General features: G+C 37.8%; 1 protein-coding gene across 2 annotated transcripts in view; it reads left to right on the top strand.

The window, feature by feature from the left end:
- Positions 1–15309, top strand: part of GOPC (golgi associated PDZ and coiled-coil motif containing) — a 28952-nt gene extending 13643 nt beyond the window's left edge. The window contains exons 2-9 of one of the 2 annotated variants that reach the window (XM_087776449.1): positions 1593–1757; positions 4271–4294; positions 8061–8236; positions 8520–8685; positions 9914–10009; positions 10800–10964; positions 11644–11824; positions 12348–15309. In XM_087776449.1, the coding sequence (XP_087632575.1) occupies positions 1593–1757; positions 4271–4294; positions 8061–8236; positions 8520–8685; positions 9914–10009; positions 10800–10964; positions 11644–11824; positions 12348–12466 (1092 nt within the window). In that variant the 3' untranslated portion in view covers positions 12467–15309. The remainder of the gene's footprint in view (positions 1–1592; positions 1758–4270; positions 4295–8060; positions 8237–8519; positions 8686–9913; positions 10010–10799; positions 10965–11643; positions 11825–12347) is intronic. The other variant, XM_087776450.1, reaches the window with a different exon arrangement.
- The last annotated feature ends 8411 nt before the right edge of the window (positions 15310–23720 follow it).

Below are 23720 nucleotides of genomic sequence, written 5' to 3' on the forward strand. Positions count from 1 at the left end.
AAATTTTTCAAGTTTTTTGTCATTCTGGCAGTTAGAAGGTGGCGATGCATGCAGCCCCATTCTTTGACAAAAAGCAAATGCTAACTTGGTCTGTTGAGGCTCCATCTAAGCCGACAGAGAGAGGTGATTCTGCTCCATTCTGGGGAGTCTGGTCCGAAATCAGCAGAGCTCATGGGCAGGGTGTCTCCCACCCTCCGGTCCCGGAGGTGTGGGGCAAGGGGACATAGCTGGGGGCAGGAAGGGAGATCATTCTTCTTGGCAGCAGCAAGCTGGAGATTGGCTTGACCCACCTCATCAGCTTGCACTCTAATTTTGGTGCTCTGAATCACCTCTGGAAGAGCCTACTTATGTCTGGTAATTATGCTGGAGGCTTAAGGAGGCTGTCCGTCTAAATTATGTACCTAAAGTTAGACCCAGTAAGTACTCCCCACTGATAGCCAAATCCTTCCTGCCTTTTTTTTTTTTTTTTTTTACTGATACAGACCTTTTAAAGCAGTGATTTATGTACTTGAATGGGGTGATTGTTGGCTTGCAATTTGATATTCAGTGCAAATTTGAACATTAGTATAATGTTATTAAATTATCTAAAATAACCTAAATATCTAAAATTATCTAAAATAAAGAATCAGTAGCTTTTCTGTTTTGCTTTTTAGTTCCGAATTTTTGGAAGCAAAAATATAATCTGAGAATTTACCTAAAAACATTAAAATTCCATTGAATTTACCTAAAAACATTAAAATTCCATTGAATTTACCTAAAAACATTAAAATGATTAAAATTCCCCTCCCCTGAGATCATCTTCTATGTTTATTTGGGCAAATAGTAGCTTTAAAGCTTATAAAAATGTTTATATATATATATATTTATATATAAATGTTTACCTTATAAAATGCTATTTGAACTTAAGGATAATAAGTAACCTGGTAAACATGTTAAAACTTGTTCTTATATTCCAGATACACATACTACATGTAAACTGTATTTAAAATGTTTCATAACCACTTTTTTAAGAGTTAATAACTATTCCTGGTTTTCTACAAATGCATTTTAGGGGCATGTTAATTCATGTCTTCTGGTTTGTCCACCTCATTTGCTATTCCAGTTAAGCTGTTGGTAACAGACCAGTTGTAAATTGGGTTATTTGATTTCAGCATTGCATTAATAATTGTCATTTTACTTCGATCAATAATTTTTTTTTCAATTAGATTTAATAATTTTTAAGTTTTAAATTGCGTTGACGTTGCTATGGTTGTAAGTCCTACGTAGGTTTAATGCCGTTGCCCTGTTTTGGAGTGGACATCAACGTCGCGTGCCATTGTCTGCATGAGCAAAAACCCAGCTTTCAGCAGCATGGTTGTTTGATGCTGGGTCTGTGGATGAATGAATTTGGTGGCAGCTGGGGAGTAGAAAAGCCTGCAAATGATCCAGTGCTTAAGTTGGGCTACAGAGGAACTTGTGACAGCATGTACTCTTATCTGTATTACACCACATATAGCATATATGTACCAGCAAATGATGTATCGATGTATCACAGTTCTGATGACCCCATTTAATCCTTGCTCTAATTACTATGATGGATTATATCTTCACAGGCACAGTTAGTTGATCTGAAGTCTGAACTGACAGAAACGCAGGCAGAGAAAGCGGTATTAGAAAAGGAAGTGCATGATCAGCTTTTGCAACTCCATGCTGTTCAACTTCAGCTACATGCCAAAACTGGTCAGAGTGTTGATTCTGGGGCTATTAAGGCAAAACTGGTGAGTATGGTGGCTTGAATGGAGGATTATATTATACTTTTCCCTCTCCTGGCTGAAGTTCTTTCTTGGAAGGTGCGAATAAACTGGTTACAAATTTTCACTTCAAAAATGTTAGAGAGTGTTAACTTTTCCTTTTTTAAATAACATTTATGGTTGGTTGTTAGCAACCATTAAAAATAACATAACATCAAAATAGTGAGTAAGAATTTAAGAAGTTTTTACATAAACCGTTTTTTAGTGGTTTCTTAAAGTAGAATAAGAAACTATTTTGGCAGTTTATAAAGCTTTTCTGGATACAGAAGTTGCAAAATCTTCCAATATACAAGTACAACCAAATCTTCACATATCTTAAAAAAGCCTAAAGTGAGGTAAGTATTGTTTTTATTGTAGTTATACTCTGATAAGAGTAAGAATGGGATTGCTCTGCCATACAGAGAGAGGGTAGATGTCATCACAGTCCTCTCTCTGTCGTCATTCTTTAAGCATGCTGCAGATGCATCTACGGTGCTATCCATTGCTACATGCAGCAGACTGTCATAGAAGAACTCAATAAACCACTGATACTTTTGTACGATATGTTTTTTTAGAAACTTAGACCTTTACAAAGCCTACCAAAAGTTAACAATAGTTAATCTGTGCAGTTAATTGTCATTGATAACCAGAGCGTAGTCTGCCTTGTTACTAGCCACAGCACAGACTCAGGCTCTAATACTGAGACTTTGTAAATTAGAAAAGTAAAGTAATGTCGTATAGATTGTGGTTTCTAACTGTTGGCATAAATCAGTCTAGCGCTCTGGCTGTTTTTAAAATTGCTTCACACGTTGGTTGCAAATACCTAGTCCCAACATATGTGGAACATTAGATTAGTCTCCTCTGCTATTTTGTCCTGTTAATTAATGTATAATAAAACACAGTAATAGGCTATAAGGCTTAAACGCTATCTAGGCTAATCACTGAATAACAGGAGTAATCCAAATTCTTCCCGTTTCAGATCCAAAAGCTGTCATTAGTGCTATGTTCCTAGGTCTACATACTCACATATTCAGTATAAGGGTAACATTTTCTGGATTGTCTGCACATAACTTATTCTGGATTGAATTATGATGAAGTTCCTTCAGGGCTGTTGATAAGTTTTATGGCCCTGTAAATAAGCATTAGTTAAATATCACCAGTGTTTTGTAAGTGTTAGGCTGCAGTTTACGTGTAGCCAATTTTTTAAGCCAACACATCACTGTGAGTCATTTCAGTCCCTAAATTTTATGAGGCTTAACTTCTGAGTGACATAGTAATACTTCTAACCTTTTTGTTTCTCCTTACCTAGTTATAAACAATTTCTAAAGATATATTAAATCTCCATGCTATTGACAGCAGTCTCTTTCCCACAGGTGAAAATAAATACGTTTACTTACATTGTTTCAGATTTTATTATCTGTGTTGAAATTGAATTTTTTAACAGCCTAGACTGATATTCTCTCCTTAATTCCAGTTAGTTCTTCCTTTTTTATAAACATCAGGGCTAATCTTTTGAGTTTGCTGTACTTTGCCTTTAGGGATTTCATAGTTCTAATGGAGAGAAACTCACTTTTAAACTGTTCTAGATACAGAAAGCTATACAGGTCTGGGCAGCTTGAACAAGCAAAACTGAAGCTGCTTAAATGACAGTAAAATGGGAAATCTGAGTTTTAGGTAAATTAAAACTGTGGTGCTGACCTTCTGGCAGTCAGAAAGCCTCTGAGGGCACAGACGGACTGTGTCAACATAGTATGCGATGGGGAAATAAAGTTCTGTACGAGTTAACTTCCTGCTCGCTTTGTTAATGACAACCACTCTTCTTTTGTACGTAGACTCAGCATAAATGTATACTCTGCAAACTGTTAAACTGTTCATAGTGGTGAACTAAGACACCTTAAAATGTTTCAGACTGCTAAGCAACTGATAACATCATGTAGTTTAGGCTGAATCCCTTTTTAGGAGTGGTGTATCTGCTTAGTCCAGGCACAATAACTCTTTCTTTGTGAGTGTGAAGTTGCCAAGTGGAATTTTTTTTCTTGAGTTTTGCAGTTAATACATCTTTTTTGCTACTTCTCCCTGTCCTTTATGTCCCTCTTGTAATACATATTTTGTTATTCTTTCTGAAAGGAGAAAAATCTGTTATCTGTATAACAGATGCTATATTACAGAATATATTTTCTATGATACTTTCAAAACTGCTTTCTTGGATTTCACATTATCTTGCTATTCTTTATAGAGATTCTTGGTATTTTAGGACAAAGTATTTTTTTCAATACTACAATAAGGTTAAAATTTTTAGTAAGAGTTTTAACTTTCATTGCAAAATACCAAAATTGCTGCTAAGTACAGTTACAGCAATGTGCTTGTTCTTTATGCCTTCTAATGAAACATACAGTCGGCTGGTAAATTTCTTTTGGAATAAGTCATTTGTGTTGTTGCATTTTCTTGAAGTTCCTATTGCCTGTTTCTCTAATTATGGAACTCTTTTCTTCTGTCTTAAGTCTGTCCTTTCTGTGGATGAAATGGTAAGTATGCTGATTGCCTTTTTTTATGTTTAAGCAGTGCTTTTGTTTTGTGCAACCACTTCTATATGTTGGCCCCAGAAACTGGCAAAACAGATCTGGCTTTTTCCTTCTTCCTGTCTGTTGGCAAGATGCTGTGTAAAGAATTTTCTTTACATTTTAGTTTTCCTTTTCTAGTTTTGCTGCCCTCTTTCCTAAGTCTGTGTGTCTTTTATTTATTACTGTTATGGCTAATTTGGGGTGATATCTGACAGCTTGACATTCTGAAAGATTGTTCTGGCAGTATCTCAGAAATTTTTAAGGTGTTATACAATTTCTAAAGCATAAGCACTGTACACATCTTATCTGTATGAGGTATTTTGGATATTGTATTTTTTGAAAAAATCCTGTCAACTTTTCCTTGTTTTCCTCAGTTCTTTTTATGGGCATGATTTAATATGTTTTACTGGCTTGTGTAACAGCCCAAAGCATATAAACTCAATAATACACAGATAAGAAGTGATGCGAAGTTAACTTTTATCTTTCGGTCTTTCACAGCGATAGACTTGAAAGGTTTTTACACGGCTTTTGTTATGTTATATACCTCCTTATCATTGCTCAGTATTTGCTCTTTGAAAAGCCAGAGGGTAGCTGGTAACTGTAAGCTTTGATCTTCAACATTGCAGTTACATTTTTGGTTTGGTGGGTTTTTTATATTACCAACAGAAAATATAGTTTATTCTGTTTTGCAGAACCTATGCAATACTGTGAACACTAGAAAGCATGAAACGATTCTGTAACTTCCTCAGTTTTTTAAAGATTTTTGGAGACATACCACATCTTATGACAGTCAGTCAAAAAAAGGCATGTTCTTTCAGTACATCGTCAGATATTCTGTATGGCAAACCTTTGATTTTTCTTTGTGGTGATCAGTTGGAGACAGTCCGGAGTAGTGTTAAGAATGGCTTCTGGGTATAGTTTTCTGCCTCAGCCATAGAGTAATAGTCGTAGTAATGGAGAAAATAGGAAAAAAGACAATTCTGTGGCAATCGTTGTGCCACTCCCCCTAAGTGCTAGGCAGTTCGTGGCCAATACGTATATACATGTAATGTAATCATAGAATCATTGTTCTTCATATTTTAGGTATAACATTTAAAATGCATGACTAGAAGTGATTCCACTTAGAAATATAACATTTCACTTTTTGTTTAAATGTAATTGAAATGATGAATCAAATTCAGAGAAAATAAATGGAAAATTTCAGTCTTGAGAGTTTTTAAGCTGGCTACTTCATATAAATACAGTAACGTGTGCTACATGGAATTTGCTAGGGTAAGCAAATATCTTGGATCACTTTAGCAATTCACTTTTCCAGGGGAGGTTGGAATTCGTCCAAGGAACTTATACATCTCAAAAGCTTTTTTCTGAACAGAAAACAGGACTGGGACACTCTAACAAATTATTGGCAAAGATATTATGAATTTTTAGCTTATGACTTTTTATTCAGTAAATAAATCACAAAAATATCCAATGAGGAAGAAAACGGAGGTTTGGATGCGAATAATGTAGCTTCTTATGTCTGTCAAATTCTAGTCTTTGTCTTTTTATATTTGTCAAATAAAAGATGTTCTAAAAGTGAGTGTGTACATAAACAGGGGGCCTATACTATTTAGAGCAATATTGGCAATGCATACATAGCTAACATAAGTGTTACAGGAACAGTGTAGCTGTATATGGACTCACCAGGTACTGTAAAATGAGTGTTATGGCTGAACTGTGACTGTTCTTACAGCTAAAGTGTGTGGTAAAGGCAACACAGCATGTTGGCACTCTCGAATTCTTGTCATTGCCCATTGGCTACTGGCAATGGATGTGAATTAAAATAGCCCAAGACCATCATAATAATAGAGACAATTGGTATAATTTTAGAAACTCCTATTCTTCAAATGTAGATTAGTCAAAATTCTTGACTTGGGAGTGATCCTGCAGTTCAGAAAGAGATTTGTTAAGAGTCCTCTCACAAGACAGCCCCCAACCCAAAGGCCAGAGACCAGAAGAGGCTTTGTGTGACAGGTTTTCTAACATGCATGTGGAGTCAAACCTGATCTGAAACTGGGTCAATATGGGAATTGCAGGAAGTGAAATGCCAGCAATTTCAAGCAATCTCTGTGCCACTCCCCCTGAGCAGTATGCTAGGCAGTTCGTGGCCAATATGTATATATGTGTAATGTACTCATAGAACATAGAATAGTTAAGGTTGGAAAGGACCTCTCTGAGATCATCGAGTCCAACCTGTTAACCTAACTGCCTGGTCTACCTCTAAACCACGTTCCTAAGCCCATGTCCCTACTCCATTTGTTTAACCTGATACAGTACTTAACAGGTGAGGGAGGTAGTAGAGTCCATCAAATTCAAAGTTGTCTTTCTGGCAAATAGCTATAAATGCCTATTGTGAAAATACCTCTCTTTGGAAGGACCAGCCTTGCTTAATATCTCAAATGCAGCAATATCAGCCATATTCATGGTTTTATATCCAGGCTTGGAATAATGAATAAGCATATTCACAATTTGATAACAGATTTGTCTTGCCAGTTCTGTAAAATTTTCTTTCTGTCCTATCGCTTCTTTAATAGCAGCTCCTGGTTTTGTTTGTTTAATAATGTAATTGGTACAAGTACAAACAACACTTCTAAGGTACTTTTAAGTGTCTTCAAAAGTGTGTTACAGTGAACTTAGTTTTTATCGTTATTTCAGTTGACAGACATTTTTGAAAGGGAACAGTAATAGATCCTGTGTCTACTGTTTTCCTGGTTTGCAGTAATTCTTTTCCCCCACTTTGTAAAAGGGATATAGAAAAGATATAAAATATACAAGTAAGCAAATGTGCTCTTAAAGTAGGTTTTGTAGAATAGCAATGTGAGTTGAGCGTACGAATTCCTTTGACTCCGGTACTCTGGATCTTAGCAAAGATAATGACTATGCATTTTCTGTACATTTGAGATGGACCACTATGGAAGTAATTTGTATTTCCATAATTCCTTTTTTGGGTGGGGGGAGAAAAAGGGAAAGTACGTTTCTTAGAGTGGTTTTTGTGTGGCTTGGTGTTTTTTTAACAAAGCTATTTTGCACTAACTTCTCTTTTAAGTTTTATCAGGGTAGGCATCTTCATGTGTAGAATCTCTGGCTTTAGTTTTGTGGTCTTCAGAGTCTGATTTGGAAATGTCCTTGGCTGAACATTCCTTGGTTGTTTGCATGAAAATAATTGTCATTTTAAGGATATAGAGACTTAAAGAACATTTCTTTAACATCTGGTCATATTAAATATTGTATTAAAATAGTTAAAGAATATTATCAAATTGAAATACTTAGTGATTTTCATTTTTAAAATAATCTTCTCTTTCATTGTATGCATCTTCCATTTGAACACAGGAAAAAGTACGGGCGATATTCAGGCTACTTATATTTTGCTACCTGTGTGTGACAGGGAGAAGCACTGTTGCTAGTTTCAGTCCTTGGACTTTGAACCAGTATATGCATTTTGTGCTAAGGAGTTGTAAGCTGGATAAAAATCATGTCAGGAGCACAGAGTTGAATGCAAGGCCTCCGCTCCCCAGAGGGGAATATTGAAACCACTAGCTGCGGTGACTGAGTCCCTGCTTTCATTTTTTTCCTGCGTGCATGTCCTGTACACAGGACAGTTACTTCACATAGTGTGCGCAGAAACAGTAAGTGCTCTTTCATTATTAACTTTGATAAAATCTTTCAACTTTTTTTTTTTTTTCTTTTTAAGGAGAGAGAACTTGAAGCTAACAAGAAAGAAAAAGTGAAAGAAGCTCAGCTGGAAGCTGAGGTGAAGTTGCTGAGGAAGGAAAATGAAGCTCTTCGTCGACACATAGCCGTGCTTCAGGCTGAGGTTTATGGAGCAAGATTGGCAGCCAAGTATTTAGATAAGGAACTAGCTGGAAGGTATGTAAAGTCAATCCATGTCCCTTACCATGAGATGTTTTTTGTTGTTGTTTTCTTCCTTTGCATCCCCAGAGGCAGGTCTAAAGTTAAGACTAAGTAGGAAAAAGTCTCAGATTTGCAGTTAATTGAACAAAATTGAACAAAAAGTCCCCACAGTTGTTGCACTTGCAGTAGTTGCTCTGTGACTGCGTGCTGTAGCTGGATGAAGTGTATGAGTTGTACAATGCATTGATTTTCCAGTTGTAATATAGCACGTTGTTTTACTCCCTTTGTCATTATGTAGGGTCCAGCAGATTCAGTTACTGGGCCGAGATATGAAAGGACCTGCTCATGACAAACTCTGGAATCAGCTTGAAGCAGAAATACACCTTCACCGTCACAAAACCGTTATTAGAGCTTGTCGAGGTCGGAATGATCTAAAACGACCAATGCAAGCACCACCAGGACATGTAAGTTGAAAAGAAGAGCTCTTCCTCCATAATTTCCAGCATTTGTGGAAAATAGATATGAGTAATTTCTTCATTTTTGTGATTGTTTTCACTTCAATATTGTGTTTTTTCAAATGTCACTTCTAAATATGTAATTCTTTGGTATGCTGAAGGACAGTTCTGTGCTGAATGGCGTGTCCCCATAAATGACCACGAAAGATGATACAATTCCTTTGACTTTACCTAGGAACACTCAGTCCTTTTGAAAACTGAGCTTCTACTATGTGCGTGTATAAATATGAATTTAACAGCATAAGTTTGTTACCTAGGTTTCAAAGTGTGGAGCTAACTTATTTACAAAAAACAAGAATAATAACATTTTTAGGATTAGATTGAACTGAAATCTATTTTAAAAAATTTTTTTGAAGTCCAGATAAATTGACATTCTGTAAAAGAATTTATTCCCCCCACCCCCCCCTCCAAAAGGTACTTTTGAAAAATAATACCTTTAAAAGGCATTTCACTGTGGGTAGCCTTGGTAGAACTCACCCAACTTGGCCTATGACCTGTTAATCACCCCAGTGTTCAGTGCATAAAACCAAACATTTTCAGGAAAGTGCTTTACTTTGATCTGTTGGTCAGATGGATCTTACTGCTTATGCTGCTAATTGCGTGTAAAAATACTGGTGGACAAACAAGTGTATGTGTGATTTTAAGGGTATGCATAATGGCAACAGCAGCTTAACAAAAGCAAAATAAATACCTTGATTTATTTAGTCTGTCTTAGTTTTGAGTTGAATGGCTTTTGGTATGGTTTGTTTTTATTATAGTAAAAATAAACTTGAGCAAGCAGCCTCTTCCTTGGGACTGTATTACATCTTCTATCATTTGATTAGTTTTAAATTGCAGATTACATCATGTAACTTTTCAGCAGTGATCAGCATTCCTTCATGTAGTCCCTTATATTTTTGATAAGTGGCTGATTTCCTTCTTTTCAAGTTAAGTTCTGTGTTGTGTATCACTCAGCACTGAAATAATGGAAATAATTATTCTCTTCAGGAGTGCATAGTGAAATCTTTTCTGATTTCATACCCTGTCTGTAAAGGGGCACTGTAAGTTTGTCCTGCCTGGAGCTAGTTTAAAACTCTGTTGCTGATATACTGCCTGTATACAAACCAAAATGCAGAAATGCATCACTTTTTGGTTCACACATTTATATTTCTGCTATGTTTGTCTTTTATCAAACTAGGATCCTGATGCCTTAAAGAAGAGTCAAGGTGTTGGTCCAATCAGAAAAGTTTTGCTGGTTAAAGAAGACCATGAAGGACTAGGAATTTCAATCACAGTAAATACTTGCATTTATTTTCCATTACACAGAAGAAGCAATTTAAATTTGTACTTGTACATCTGTAAAATATGCGGATCAGCGAATGCATTGTTAGAACATATGAAAAAAAGTATACACAAATGCATAGCTATGAACATAGAACTTGAAGGCTCATTTGATAGATTAGTAAATAGATAACTGCTACTTTATGTAAAACTTAAAATTTCAACTAATGTTTAGGGTATAGACACTTCAGCAGATGTGGTGAATTTCAGGTGTGGTAAGTCTGTAGAAAAGCAGAAACAATCTTGAGAACCACCTTCCAAAGCTTAGCTGTTGTGGTTGTAACTTTTTTTTTTAAAGCATCAGTATTGGCATCTCACACCTAACAAAAGCTGTATTAACTTTTTACAACAAATTTTGAAAATGCTGACTCTTACACTTTTATTCTAAATGTGAGTATTGTTTCTTGCAAGTCAATATGGTGCGTGATATGCTTTTTTAATGAGATTTTGATGTTGCCTCATCAGGTCGTATACAATTTTTATACTTTTATTATTATTCAGAGTTGTCTCCTTTGACTCTTTGAGTATATATTTGAAATTTGTCCATTCTTTTGCGGGGAAGAATAATTAAGGGAAGCATCTCATGCGTTCTTCTTAAGCATTCTTTCTGTCTGACGCATGCTTTCTAATTTTCTATAATGAAAGTTGAAATAAGCACTTTAAGAGCGACTACCAGAATGTTGATTTCATGCTAGTGGACATCTCAGTTAATTAAAACCTACTTTTTTTTGTTGTTTTTATAGGGTGGGAAGGAGCATGGTGTTCCAATACTGATCTCTGAAATCCATCCTGGACAACCTGCTGATCGATGTGGAGGACTGCATGTTGGTGATGCTATTCTGGCAGTAAATGGAGTTAATCTGAGAGATGCAAAACATAAAGAAGCTGTAACTATTCTTTCCCAACAGGTCAGTTGGGACCTGTTATCCGTAGGCACATTTAAGTGCTTCCTGTGTTCTGCCTACTGAATTACCTTGAATTTTAATGTTTTCTGTTAAGCACAGTGTTATGCTAAACTATGGTGATTCCCAAAGCTGTATCACCTTACACTTAATCCTCTTATGTCTTGCAATTTAAGGAGAAAAGTGGTGGGTCAGTACTGGTTCAGTTAAACCCGTGTATTGGCTAATGATTCTTCAGTAAGGCTGATGGAAATCAGCTTGTTACATTGCCCCACAGAAATAGTTATTTAGTGACATACGTTTTATTCTTTTATGACTGGACAGCTCCAGCCAAACTGTTTCTCATATGCTTTGTGGTGTAGAATCTTCCTGCCTTGCTTCCCATTTTCAGACAGCTAACAGGTGCACTTAATTTATCAGAAAACTTACTCATTAGAAGTTACTGTTTGAAACATATTGGCACATAACTAAGAAATTCAGGTAACTCTGGTAAATCTTAGCTATAGAGCTGTACTTCTTTAGTCAGTAAAAATTTAATTCAGATAAACATCTAAAATATTCAACACGACTGTAAATGTGTTTACAACAGTAAAATGTATTTGTTCTAGTAACCCAGCTCATCTTGGTAATCCTATTATGTAGCTGTGCAGTAGTAAGTAAATTTGTAATTTTTGTTGCATTTTAGAGAGGCGAGATTGAATTTGAAGTAGTGTATGTTGCTCCAGAAGTTGATTCGGATGATGAAAATGTAGAATATGAGGATGAGAGTGGACACCGTTATCGTTTATATCTTGATGAATTGGAAGAAGGTGCAAATTCAAGTTCTAATAGGAAAGATGCAAATGTGGATGTCAAACCCTCACAAGGTAAACCTTCTAAAATGTGTTACATGTAGTTTAATTCTGAAGTCTCAATATGCAAACCAATTTCTGGAAAACACTATTTTTATATTCATTGTGAAATTAATCTACTGTTAATTCAATTAACCTACTAGTAGGCTGTCAGCTCTTTTGGTTGGTCCCTCACTTATTGGCCTGGTTTACTTAGAAACAACTGAATTAACTGAATTGATTTGTGGGGATTTTTTTGAGATCACCTTTTCCCAAAGGTTGAAATTCATATTTATTCTTATCTTTTCCTGAATCTGGTCTAGGAGTAGTTAATTACCCTTAACACTTTGTTGTTGGCTTCTTCAAATACATTTTTTAGATCAGAGAGGTATAGAAACAGTTCCTGTTTTCCTGTCATACTATGTTCTGCTAAAAGCCTGTTAGCTGTTATTTTAGTAGTCATTTCAGCACACTTTCCAGTTTCTGAAATAAGGCTCACTTATCTGTCCTTCCCAAGATTACTTCTCTTCCTTAAATAAAATTTCTTTTTAACTTGCAGTGTTTGATAAGAAACCAAGTATTGATGGACATGAAAATGGAGACCTGGGGAATTCAGTTGAAGCTCCGTTAGAAGACACCGCACACAAATTAGCCCGTTCTGCTGAGTCTTTATCCTAAACACAAACAAACAAAAAAAAATCAACTGGACAGATCCCATCTTTGGGAACAATTGATAATCAATATTGACTGCTCCAAGTTGCATATACTAGTTGTAGGTTGTAAAAGGATGATTAAATGTCAAAGGGAACTGTATTACTGTTGCCTGGAAAAAAGGCGGTTACCTCAGGGCTTCATTGTGAGCAATTCTAAATGTGGAAAACTGTCTTGCGTGACACGCAGTAGTTATCTAACACATGGCATGTGAAATGAATTTTCTTTTAATAATAAGCACCAAAGCATGGGATTTCTAAAAAAGATAACCTCAATACAGTCAACTTTTAATCTCATTGATTCCCCAAGGAAGGAGAATAAGATGTGGCCAGCTTCATTTTGACCCTTTGATGTTTTAAAGGGACAACTGATGTTCAGTTCGGTGAGAAACAAGCTTTAACTCTAGAAGGATGGGGGGGAGGGGGATTGTACCATTGCATCCGTGAGTTTTGTACTTAGGATTTTTGAACTGTAACTTTTAAAAGAAAGGTTTGGTTTTGTTTTTCTTCTTTCTCAAAATAGTAAAAAACAGAGCTTTTATTTGAGCAAAGACCATCAAAACCCAAATGAGACAGTGGAGTGCTTGCTAATCATGATCCTTCAGCCCATGATCATTTTATGAGGGGGGTTTTTGGCATTGTTTTCACGAATTCACTGCCAATTGTTCCATTTGAAACTTGCTCCAAAAGTATTAAATAGAGTATTATGGGGTTTTAAAAGCAAAATTAGTTTAAAAAATACTCACAATTATGTGGGCCCTTTGGTATTTTTTTCTGAGCATCATCAATTTAGCGTTCACTTTTGAATGGATATGGTTACTGCTAATGTGGAGTGGTTTGAGTTGGTCATCATTTGCTTGACCTTATGAAATGCTGAGTGCTTTTGATGGGTACTGAATATATTCATTTCACATTAAAATAATCTTTCAAGAAGTGAAAGTTGAGTGGACAGTACTTTACAGGAGGTGCTCAGAATCATAGTGTCTGGCCCTATCTGTGTTATGACAGTTGTATTGACCTATAATTGTCTCACTGTTGAAGCAAAATGTTACTCCTTTTGTAAGAGCAGTGTATCTTAAAATAGCTTTTAATTGGTGTACATCTAAAGGCCCCCGGCATGGCTGCAAATGGGAATGCTGAGGATGGTTTCTTGGCTGGTTTCTCATATTCCATTTGCAGATCTTTTGGTGAAGTGCAGCCCTCTCCAGATGCAAGCTCTACATTGTAATCACATTTATTATTTTAGCATGCAATGCCGGCTTTCCTCTTCACTGCTCTGCAGGCTGTTGAACTGTAATGTGAAAAGATAAGATTTTGTACACTGAGAGAGGAACTAATGTGAAAAGACATCTTTGCAAGTGTTACTGTGTAGGATGTACATACATAAGAAAAAACCTCAAAGGCCTTTAGAGTAACATCAACTAATCTTATGTTCTAAGTTGTGATGTAGAACACAGTTACTTGTCTTTCCTAGGAGCACTATATATATATGTTTATAGAAAAAGCCTAAAAATGTATATACTTTATTCAAAGATTTTGCTATTTATAAATCCCTTAACTTTGCTATTTACATGATTGTTTTGTGTGTGTGCGTGTGCACATGAGTTCCACTTACTCAGTGGAATAACATTATTTGGTTCTTTTTTTATAATAGTCCTTGTCATACAGCATACTGTTGAAGGTTTTTAAAATAGTCAAAGCTGTACAGTTTTCACCAAACAGAAACTAGTATTTAAAAATAAAGCTGTGTGAAGAAGAAACACGTCCCCAGGCATGTTTCTTTTTCTGAAGCTTCAGAAACTTGAGGGCACACTGGCTGCACGTTAGCAGATAAATCCACTGCCGTAACTTTGCATCCAGATTGGTGTTTTCCCCACAGTTACTCAAGCAGAGCGCACTCTGAAACTGCCTGTGGCCTGGACACTCAGCATCCTCTCTGTCAGAGGGTAGTTCAAAGCCAAGTAGTGATCTTCTTGTCTTTGAAAAGCACTGCTGTATGAAATCTTGCTGCAGTTGTAAGAAATGAGGCTCGTCCAACTAGTCTAGTAACTTTTAAAACAGGCATTAAATTTGCCTGTACAGTTTCCCTTTATTTGAGGGAAAGGTGAAATTTTTAATTTATTTGTTCTTCCTTACTTCTTGGCACAGCTTATTTCCCACTTAATGCTTCTGATCGGTTTTAGCCTGAAGTGGGAGAATGTTTCTAGAGTTATTTTCCTAACATTCCTTGTCCACCAGTTTCTCATGATGCTGTGCTCTTTTCTTCATCTTCTGGAAGTTGCTGGACCCTTTCTCTGCTCTTACCTTGCCTGTTTTTAACCTATGTATGAGATCAACACAAGGAACAATTGCTGAGGAAAATGACTAGGAGTAGACAAATCAGGTAGCAGTAAATTATCGCCAGATTTCCTTCCCTGCAGTTTTTATAATCTTTGTTTGGAAAGCCCTGAATGGGAGGATTTTGCTCAGACACTACAGTCTGTCTCCATGTACTCCATGCTTTCTACCCGCTCATTTAACATACTGGTTTACTGTAGTCATACTGAGATGCTTAGATATTAATATTTCAACTGAGGAAAGTGTTGCAAGTTGGGATTTCCAGATTCAATAGACAAATGTGTATTCTCCCCTTTGTCAGTAACTGGAAGACTCAGTCCTGTTGATTCCCAGAGGTTGAATGAATTAGTCTTGGAAGAATTTCCAAGGAAAGTCATTATTCAGACTTAATTTTTACTTTTTAAAGTGTAAAACGGTTTACTTGTGTGTATATATATTTTTACTTAAAAAAATAAAATAATATTCTAAAGAGAATTTTGCGATTTTTTTTTTTTTTAATAGATAATTCCTTGCCTATTAAAAAAATCTGCAGTGAGACAATTGTATTTTAAGCTAAAGGTGGACAGTGTTTGTTGGCGTCTGGGACCAATGTTACTTAAGCGCATGTAAGTTAAGGAAAGTGCTTTATGGCAATAAATTTAACTCTGATCAAAGGCTGTATGTAGTATTTCCTTTGTAGAAGTGTATTCTTGGCAGTGAAGAGGGTTTGTATCCATCTCAATATATGTTAATCCACAGTTGTGTCAAACAAAATTCAGGTATTTATTGTAGCTCTCCAAACATTATTACATCATGGATTAATCTCATTTCTGTAGCAGATAGAACATTTTGGAACAAATGTATACATCTAGTTAAGCTGAATATAATATATTTTTATTAGCCTGTAAATAAATATACTCTTCTGCATTACAGTGATTTCTCCACCTAATTCAGACTGGTATTTAATTTCCTTCCATTTTGTATATATAAAATACAGACAGCTAAGCCTCTGTGTGATCTTTTTCTGTTAAGCATGTAGTCCACACCTGGCCAAAAAGCTAATATGAGGAAAACCAAAACTGCATAACATGAAGCTTGACGCTAATCCAGTCTTGGCCAGCAATGGTGACTAGCCGAGTACGTTTTTAAAAAGAGTTATAGGACATGTCTCAAATTTCATTATTTGAGATGCGTTTTCTGCTGAATGTTTTTCAATAAAAGAAAAAAAGGAAATATTTGCGGTGTCTGGCTGTATAATAATACCATAAATATTCTGAAGCCTTTGGCTAAGAAGAGCTATAAAGACCCAAACCTGTCAAAGGATTAAGTCATTTGGGTAGAGTAGTGGAAACTGCTGTTTTTCTTTTTTCTGTGTTTTTTGTTTGTTTTCCATGCATTAGGAATAATAGGTGTATTCCGATTTTTCCACTGAAGTTACAAAACACTTAGCTTTAAGACAGAATTTTTAGTCCTGATACTAAAGTCTTTTTGTTCAGATTAAGTGTCTGTTTTGTGTTTTAAATTACATTTTTTTAAAAAATCATCTCTCACCTGTGCTTGAGTGGTTGTCTTGCCCTAAAGCATCAAGGTCGTCTGGATGAACAGAGAGCGCAAATGAAAGGTAATGGTATGGTAACTATGGTAGTAGTATAATTATGGTAGTACTTAAGGATTTATTGAGAATGTGTAAGTAGAGAGTAGAAGACTGTGAGGGTAGGAACTGTCTCAATAGACAAGGCTGAGTCACGCTGGATGAAAAGATGTGTAAGGCACAATTGGTGAGGGCTAGAACTGCAAGTATTTCTTTTTTAGCTCTATAAAATTTTAGGAGGGTTTAGATACGGATGACTTCAACAGATGGAAGGAAGAGGGAAAGGAGAGAAAACTTACATTTGGCTGAGCTGTCATAAAAGAAGCAGAGGATTAGAGGCAGCTATGAATGAAGATGGAGATGGATGGAAAGAGGAGAAAAAAAAATTTGTCAGCTGGGATCAAGGAAGATCATTCAGAATTGTTTTGTGTCGCAGTACCTGACTGAAGGACCTCCGAGGCTGCTGCCAGTGACCACGGTCACTGAATAAGTCCTCTGCACTTTTTTGCAGAGATCCACACATGACAAAAGAAGAGAAATGCCTCCTGACTCAAGGGATGTGTAAGGAGTCCATTTTTGCTGGTTAAAACGTCAGCTAAACGACCTGAAAAGAAAATTACCTAAAATATTTCAAGCTTGCTTTTTGTCAAGAGTGTGTCTTTTCCAATACGACGTGATTTCCAGTTCTTCAGAAACTGTAGAATTTTCACAGATGGAAGGGAACCCAGGAGCCGAGAAGTGGCAAACGTGCTGGCTTTGAAAGAAAAATACTCAACCTCTTTGGTTTCTCTTTTCTCCACAAGGCAGTTGTTGCTTCTCAGGCTTCAGAGTAGCCTTGCCTTATCTGCGTTTGCCTGGTGTACCCCTGCCACAGAGGAACTTTGGTATCTGCTCCCGATGCCTCCATCTGTGCTGTGTGGGACACAAACAGGCTCATAGGCCAAATGGCTGAATAAGGCCAAAGCAGTATTTTTCAAGGGTTTTCCCTTTTTAAGAGAGACCTGAAGTCACTTGGGTCAATTTTCCACACACTTGTCAAGTGTTTAATTCAATCAGCTGTCAAAATTATTTGGTGTCTCTTTGTCAGCCTTCTGCTTAGTGTGCCGAGACTTGTTTCTCTCAGCCGTACCAAGGGGAAGCACCGGAGCTGCCAGTGTTTTGAAGGCCCTGCAGGAGGATGCTCTTCCAGTCCCCTGTCAGAGGTATGTCAGAAGTGCATTGATCCCTAAAAAAGAATCCAGGGAAACTGGTTAAAATTGTGCTGTTTTTTCTTCGTAACTTTCTACTGGAGATAATTATCACATTTCCCTCATTAAGTTTTTGGCACTCTGTACTTCTTTGCATTTCCTTTTTGAAATGCAAAAGCACTGCTCCTCTGAGCTGCGGCCTGCACCGTCTCCCTAGCATCCTCTCCATCAGCTGGGGGGCCGTCGGCTCTCTGCTGCCTGGTTTTCAATGGCTGGGTCTCAAACAGGAGGTTAGGAAAATGTAAAAACAAGCAAAGCAAAAGTACAGGCATTCCCAGACGTGTTTTGATTGCCTGTGGTGCTGGAAGTCAGGGGTGCTTGGGAGACATCTGGTAACTTTTCTGTTGAATTGCAAGTCTTCAAATTGTTAATAAATGTATCTGTAAATCTCCATAAGTCCTGTTGATTAAATCTTAATTTTCCTATTAACTGTCTAAATATTTGCACAGCTATTATTTCTGTAAAATGGAATAAACCAGAACGGCCTGAAAATATTTTTATCTAATATTTTATTTGCTGTTGTCCAAGTGTTTGTTTATTATCAATTTGTTTAGGGGAATGAAAGCATTTAACAGTCACGCTGCTGGACCAGAGCAGTTATGTATCCAGTCCACTGGGCTTACACTGCTGGAAATATCCTTGCCATGAACATTTTCCTTCCAACAAGACGGGATGTCCCAGTTCACTCCCTGTTGGAGCAACCTGCGGTGAGTTTGCTGCTCTTGACCCTTCCTCAGCTAAGGGTAGGTGAAGGCAGCTGCTGTGGGTTGCCCATGCTGATCCTCTTACAGGGTCAGAGACTTTGGGTTACAGCCACAAAGGCATCAGTTCCTCTTGGTTTCATTTATAATTTACATTGTTATTTATGGTTCTGTGGGAAGGGATTCCCAATGGGCACTACGACTTAAACCCATCAATGGATACGCACCTCAGCTGCTGAGCATTGGCAGCTTTGCGCTTGAAACTAAGGAATGGACTTTTTATATATGATCAATAGGGATTTTTGTATAGCTATCAAATGAGTGTTACTGCACAGTTTCCTATTTATTTGATCTTCCTTTTTGTCCAGTGTGACGTTTCAGGTGTTTTGCTAATTTACAACAGACGTGGGGGGTCATAAGACAGTTCAGGGAGCTAGCAGAAATTTTTCAGATCTGTTGTGCTCCTAAAGTGGTTATTCTAAATCCAGGTCACGTATTGCTAACTTCGAAACTGATTTTATGTTAAAGTGAAGGACATGGGAACTCCTATATTAGCAAGACTGCTATGTATTATAGTAAGTTAACATGGTTGTCTTGAGTGATCTGGTTAAATAGGCAAGTGTATTTTGAGCTGTCTCAGTTTTATGCTATTTTCAAGATCAAAACTAGTCTATTACTTAGTAATTGCCATTTGTGATCAGAATCCTAGTTTTTAGTGCTAAGTATTTGCATTTGTGTTTAGTGCCAAAAGGGGGCAGCAGCTTCCTTCTAATCTTCAGCATTAACCAGACTTGGAGAAACAGGACCTATTGTTTTGTGGGTTGTTTGGTGATTGTTTTTTGTTGTTTTTTTTTTTAACTTAAAAAATAGAAAAAACTTTATTCGTGAGAACTATTTCCAGTAACATGTACTCTTAAGATAACAAACATCCAGTCTAGTTCACATCCTGTAGCAAGTACTTTGCAGAGGACACATCTTATGGTAAAAATTATCCTCTATGTGTAGCATCTGTACAAGCACACATGAACACACACAGACAATTACAATTTCATGGATTCATGACTTGTTAAAGAATGCTTAAATATCCCCATCAATTACTTTAAAAATTAGTGCTCTGCTCTCTTACGAGCTCACACCCAAGCAGTGAAATTTTTTATCTGTTTGTGGGCGGATTAAGTCTTTCCAAAAGAAGGGACCAAATGCACCGATAAAACATGAAATGAGATATCGGGTAGGTTTGTAAACTCTCCTGCCTACACTTTGCCAGTGCCCTTCAATCATGATATGCAACCAGCCTTGTCACATTCCTGGGATCTTTGCTGGAACAGAGGCTGCCCATGGTCATGTCAGACTGTGGTGGTGAGAAGTGAAAAAAGGGAGATGATGCTTACATCTTGCTCTAGTCCCCTTTCAGACAGAAGCTTCTCGGTCAGAGGAAAGAGGAAGGTCAGTTCACATTGACCCACCATCATCTTTTCTCTACTGCAGTTGGTTTCCAATGACCACCAAATGATAGTGCAGTCTCCAAACCTTGTTTGCTGTCGTTAACCAGGTGATCAGTGAACTTGTCAGCCATATGTTCTGTGGCATAAAATATTTATGTCCTTGATGCTGGTCCTTACACAGTGAAGTGATTGTACTATAAACGAGGAGAGGATGGCGTATGACTTCATGTGTCAAAAATTTACTTATATAAATTAAATACATACCCTAAACAGGTATCTTTATCAATGCCATCTGCCAGGCATTTGTAAGATAGTAGAAAAGTTATTGTGGCGTTGTTACCAAAAGTATGGCTTGCTTTGTGTTGTGGGGTATCGAAAAAGACTTGTGCTGCCTTTTATGACAAGATATCTGTGAAAAAGAAGTTGCATGAGCTGTCCACAACCTCTCCATGTCCACGTACGACTCTGGCATTTCCATATAACAGGCGTGCTTTATCCAGGTCACCTTATTCAAATTTTATAAAACTGTCTGTCAGAACAGATGGTGTCACTTAAGGATAAAAAGCTTAGCCATAGATGTGAAGAAAAGCTGCCTCTTCAAGTGAGGTCTGCTAGTGCTTCTCAGTCTTTATCACCTCTGTCTTCTCTCCCTGCGTGACAGAGGACTTTTCGCAGGTTTGCGATTGGTGTTTTCAAAGGCCTTTATGTTTTTGGGTGGGCTTGGTTGCTACAGCTCTGGACAAGTGGCAGTGTATCTGTCTGGCTCAGTTTGCCCATCTGTGAAATGGTTGCCTGGGCCACAGAAACTAAGATGTGTAAAATAAGTTTGTAAAGGCTGAAGATTCCCCTACATGCTCAAGGCATTAAACCGTTCAGACCAGAGGCTGGATAGTGGCTAGTGTAACTTACTGTCTTTCTATGGTCTTTTTTCCCCTTCTTTTATGGCAAGCATCACCACCTCCTCTGCTATCTGCCACTTCCCATGGGGGAGGGCTTCTGATAAGCTCCCTGTTGTGGGTCAGGCTTCAGCTATTGCTGTACGTTTCTGGATTGTTTGTATTAAATTGTTCCTGGTGTTTCTTTTAAGCCTGGAATTTTGGCATTACTTTTCTGGCTACCTTCTAGTAGGCAACATACATGTGTTTTTAAAGTCTAGTATTGTCTGTTGTCATCTGATAAGGCTAAGAGAACGACACAGGTTTTGAATAATTTTGTTATCTTGTAAGTTTTTTCACTTCTCTTACTAGCTCAGACTCGTAGGAGGAAAAGCTGGATATTCAGGGATACTGTTCCTCTTTGGGAGAGCAGATAATGCAGATCATTAAGGGAGCTTTTCCAGTAAGGTCTGTTAAAAACTTTGTGTCTAGTCAAAATTATGGATTCCTGAGGTCAGGTCATGGTGGTTAATCAGGACACAAAAGCCTTAGTAACAGTACTGTGTCATATATGTTGGCTTATATTTTTTGTTATGCTGAAAAATGATGTTGTGCTTTAACTTAATCAAGTTGTCTCCTTCCTGGGTTTCTCTTTTTAATACCTGTGACTGTATAAAAATAGATGGGATGATAAAGTCTTGGATGTCGCATGGCAGCTCAGTAGCTGTGTTGCAAGTGGCTGAATAAATAATGAATTAACTCAGCCTAGGACAAGAGGTTACTGAATAACCTCTGCATACTGTATATGGCAAATGTTTTTCAGGACTTGCAGACACGTAATGTGAGGCCAAGCCTAAACAAATACGGGAAAGTTTGAATGAAGAAGTCTCCAAATTCGCATGTCCAGACTACACAATGAGATAGCACAGAAAGTCGGATGCTAGGCGTCCTCCTTATCATGGATGAGTTTTCCCCATCTAAGGATGTCTTCCCTCTTGTCATTATCTAGTTTAGAAATACTTTATCTGACCCCTTCTCGCATGTCCTTTATGGATGGTAGGACTGTACCGGGGGGGGCTTCAAAAAAAGAAACCCTCAGGAGAGGTTTCTATTTTAAGTTTGAAAGTGATTGTGCAGAAATAGCACCTTCCCTTTAAGTAAGTATGTTCCTTGAAACTTACTCAGTCTTCGATAATTGGTAGGCGTTGCTGCTGCTGCTTCATAACGTTGTTAGTCTTATTAACCCCACACAGCTATGGCGGGGTAATTTTCAGTATGGGTATCAACAACACTGATGAGATTCAAATGAAAAGATGAATTCTGCTTTGATTTACCCCATGCTGTGCTGTCGTGGCAGAGGTTGGAGATCAGTACAAGCTTACATCATAGCTGACATTGGAAAGAAAAGGACAGTATAGAATTTTTATTATGGAAAATAATAAGGAAAAAAGGAATGCAACAACACAACCTTGTCATTCCTAGGGTCTAGGCTGATTACAGGCTAGGGGAGCCCTTAAGACACCCTCTTGCTGAGCAAACCTAACCTGGTTTTGGAGAGAGGGTGAACAGAAGAATACTGATGGATTTCTACAAGGTTACTTTTCAGTGGGTGCCCGACTCCACAGGACTTCTGTGAGGCCACTGACTGCTTTCTTAGATGTGACAAAACTCCTGCTTATTTTCTTGCTTTTTGTTACTTGCCCTCCTGAACAGAATTAGAACTCCCTGGAGAAGAACTACTGGGTTGCCTTCCCTTTGGCAAAAGCCAGGACACAGACAAATAATTGCACTTCATTTAGTTTTTATTAACTATCTCAGTGGTGAATTATATGCACATTTTTGAAGGTGTTGCTGAAATGCAACACTACTGTTTTAAGGTCAAAGGATGTTAGTGTAACTTAGTGTAAACAGCGTAATTTGTTATAGCAATAGTACTTCCTTGCTGTGGTTTTTAGATCCCTCAGAAATAGCGAGCGAGTGAGTCCTCATGCCAGATGATTGCCACCTGTATTATACGGATACAAAATTGGGGCTTACTGGGGATGTCACAACAGAGCTGACCTGGGGGTTTCCCTTAACGCTTCTCCCATTCCACAGCAGGGGTAGTTCAGAGGCACGGGCTCTACCAGTTACTGATACTGGTCACCTGGTTTGCTCTGTGTTGCAGATGCAGGTTAAATCACGTGAGCCCTGAAAGGCCTCTGGTGCTTTCTGCAATTTTCTGCATGGCCACAAGACCATTTTCCTCCAGTGCAATGGAGATTAAGTCCTGGAGCAGCTCAGCTTCTGGTAATGTGTCCAGAGAGTCTGGCAATGATGGAGCAGTGCTGGGGAGGGTGCAGCAATCCTTGCCATATGTCTGCATGGGACAGGAGTCTCCAGCACCATAGAAAAACAAATTATATTACGGCTTCAAGCTGCGCCAGGGGACATTTAGGTTGGATATTAGGAAAAACTTCTTCACCAAAAGGGTAGTCAGGCACTGGAACAGGCTGCCCAGGGAAGTGGTTGAGTCTCCATCCCTGGAGGTATTTAAAAGACGGGTAGACATGGTGCTTAGGGACATGGTTTAGTGGTGGACTTGGCAGTGCTAGGTTAACGGTTGGACTTGATGATCTTAAGGGTCTTTTCCAACCTTAACGATTCTATGATTCTATGCTATGTGTTTTAATGATAGTGATTCACCAAAGAGTTAAGCACAGTTAGGCGTCTGCTCCTGTAACAGATCCTACAGCCTGAGATTCCCGCCCTGTGTAGGGAATATTTTGTGCCTCAGATGGGGCTCCACTACAATCTGCCCCTGGAGTGGAGAACTGCCAAATGGCAGTTGGTGGGAAAAGTCTGAAGAAAGTCTGCATTAAAAACTCAGTCTTCCCCGGGCTTAGCCACACCAGTAATGCAGAGAAGCCAGGGGATTCACAACCTGCTTCTAATGGCTGCAATCCAACCTCATGTTTTTTTTTTTTTTAAAGAATGAAGCCGGGATCCCTCCTTTTAAAACACACAGGTGCTAGAGGCACTGCTGTGACTGCTGCCATGTTAGCTCA

The sequence above is a fragment of the Nipponia nippon genome, unplaced genomic scaffold (assembly GCF_047370975.1).
Source record: "Nipponia nippon isolate SJK-2023a ecotype South Korea unplaced genomic scaffold, ASM4737097v1 scaffold_4, whole genome shotgun sequence".
In the NCBI taxonomy this organism is placed as follows: Eukaryota; Metazoa; Chordata; class Aves; order Pelecaniformes; family Threskiornithidae; genus Nipponia; species Nipponia nippon.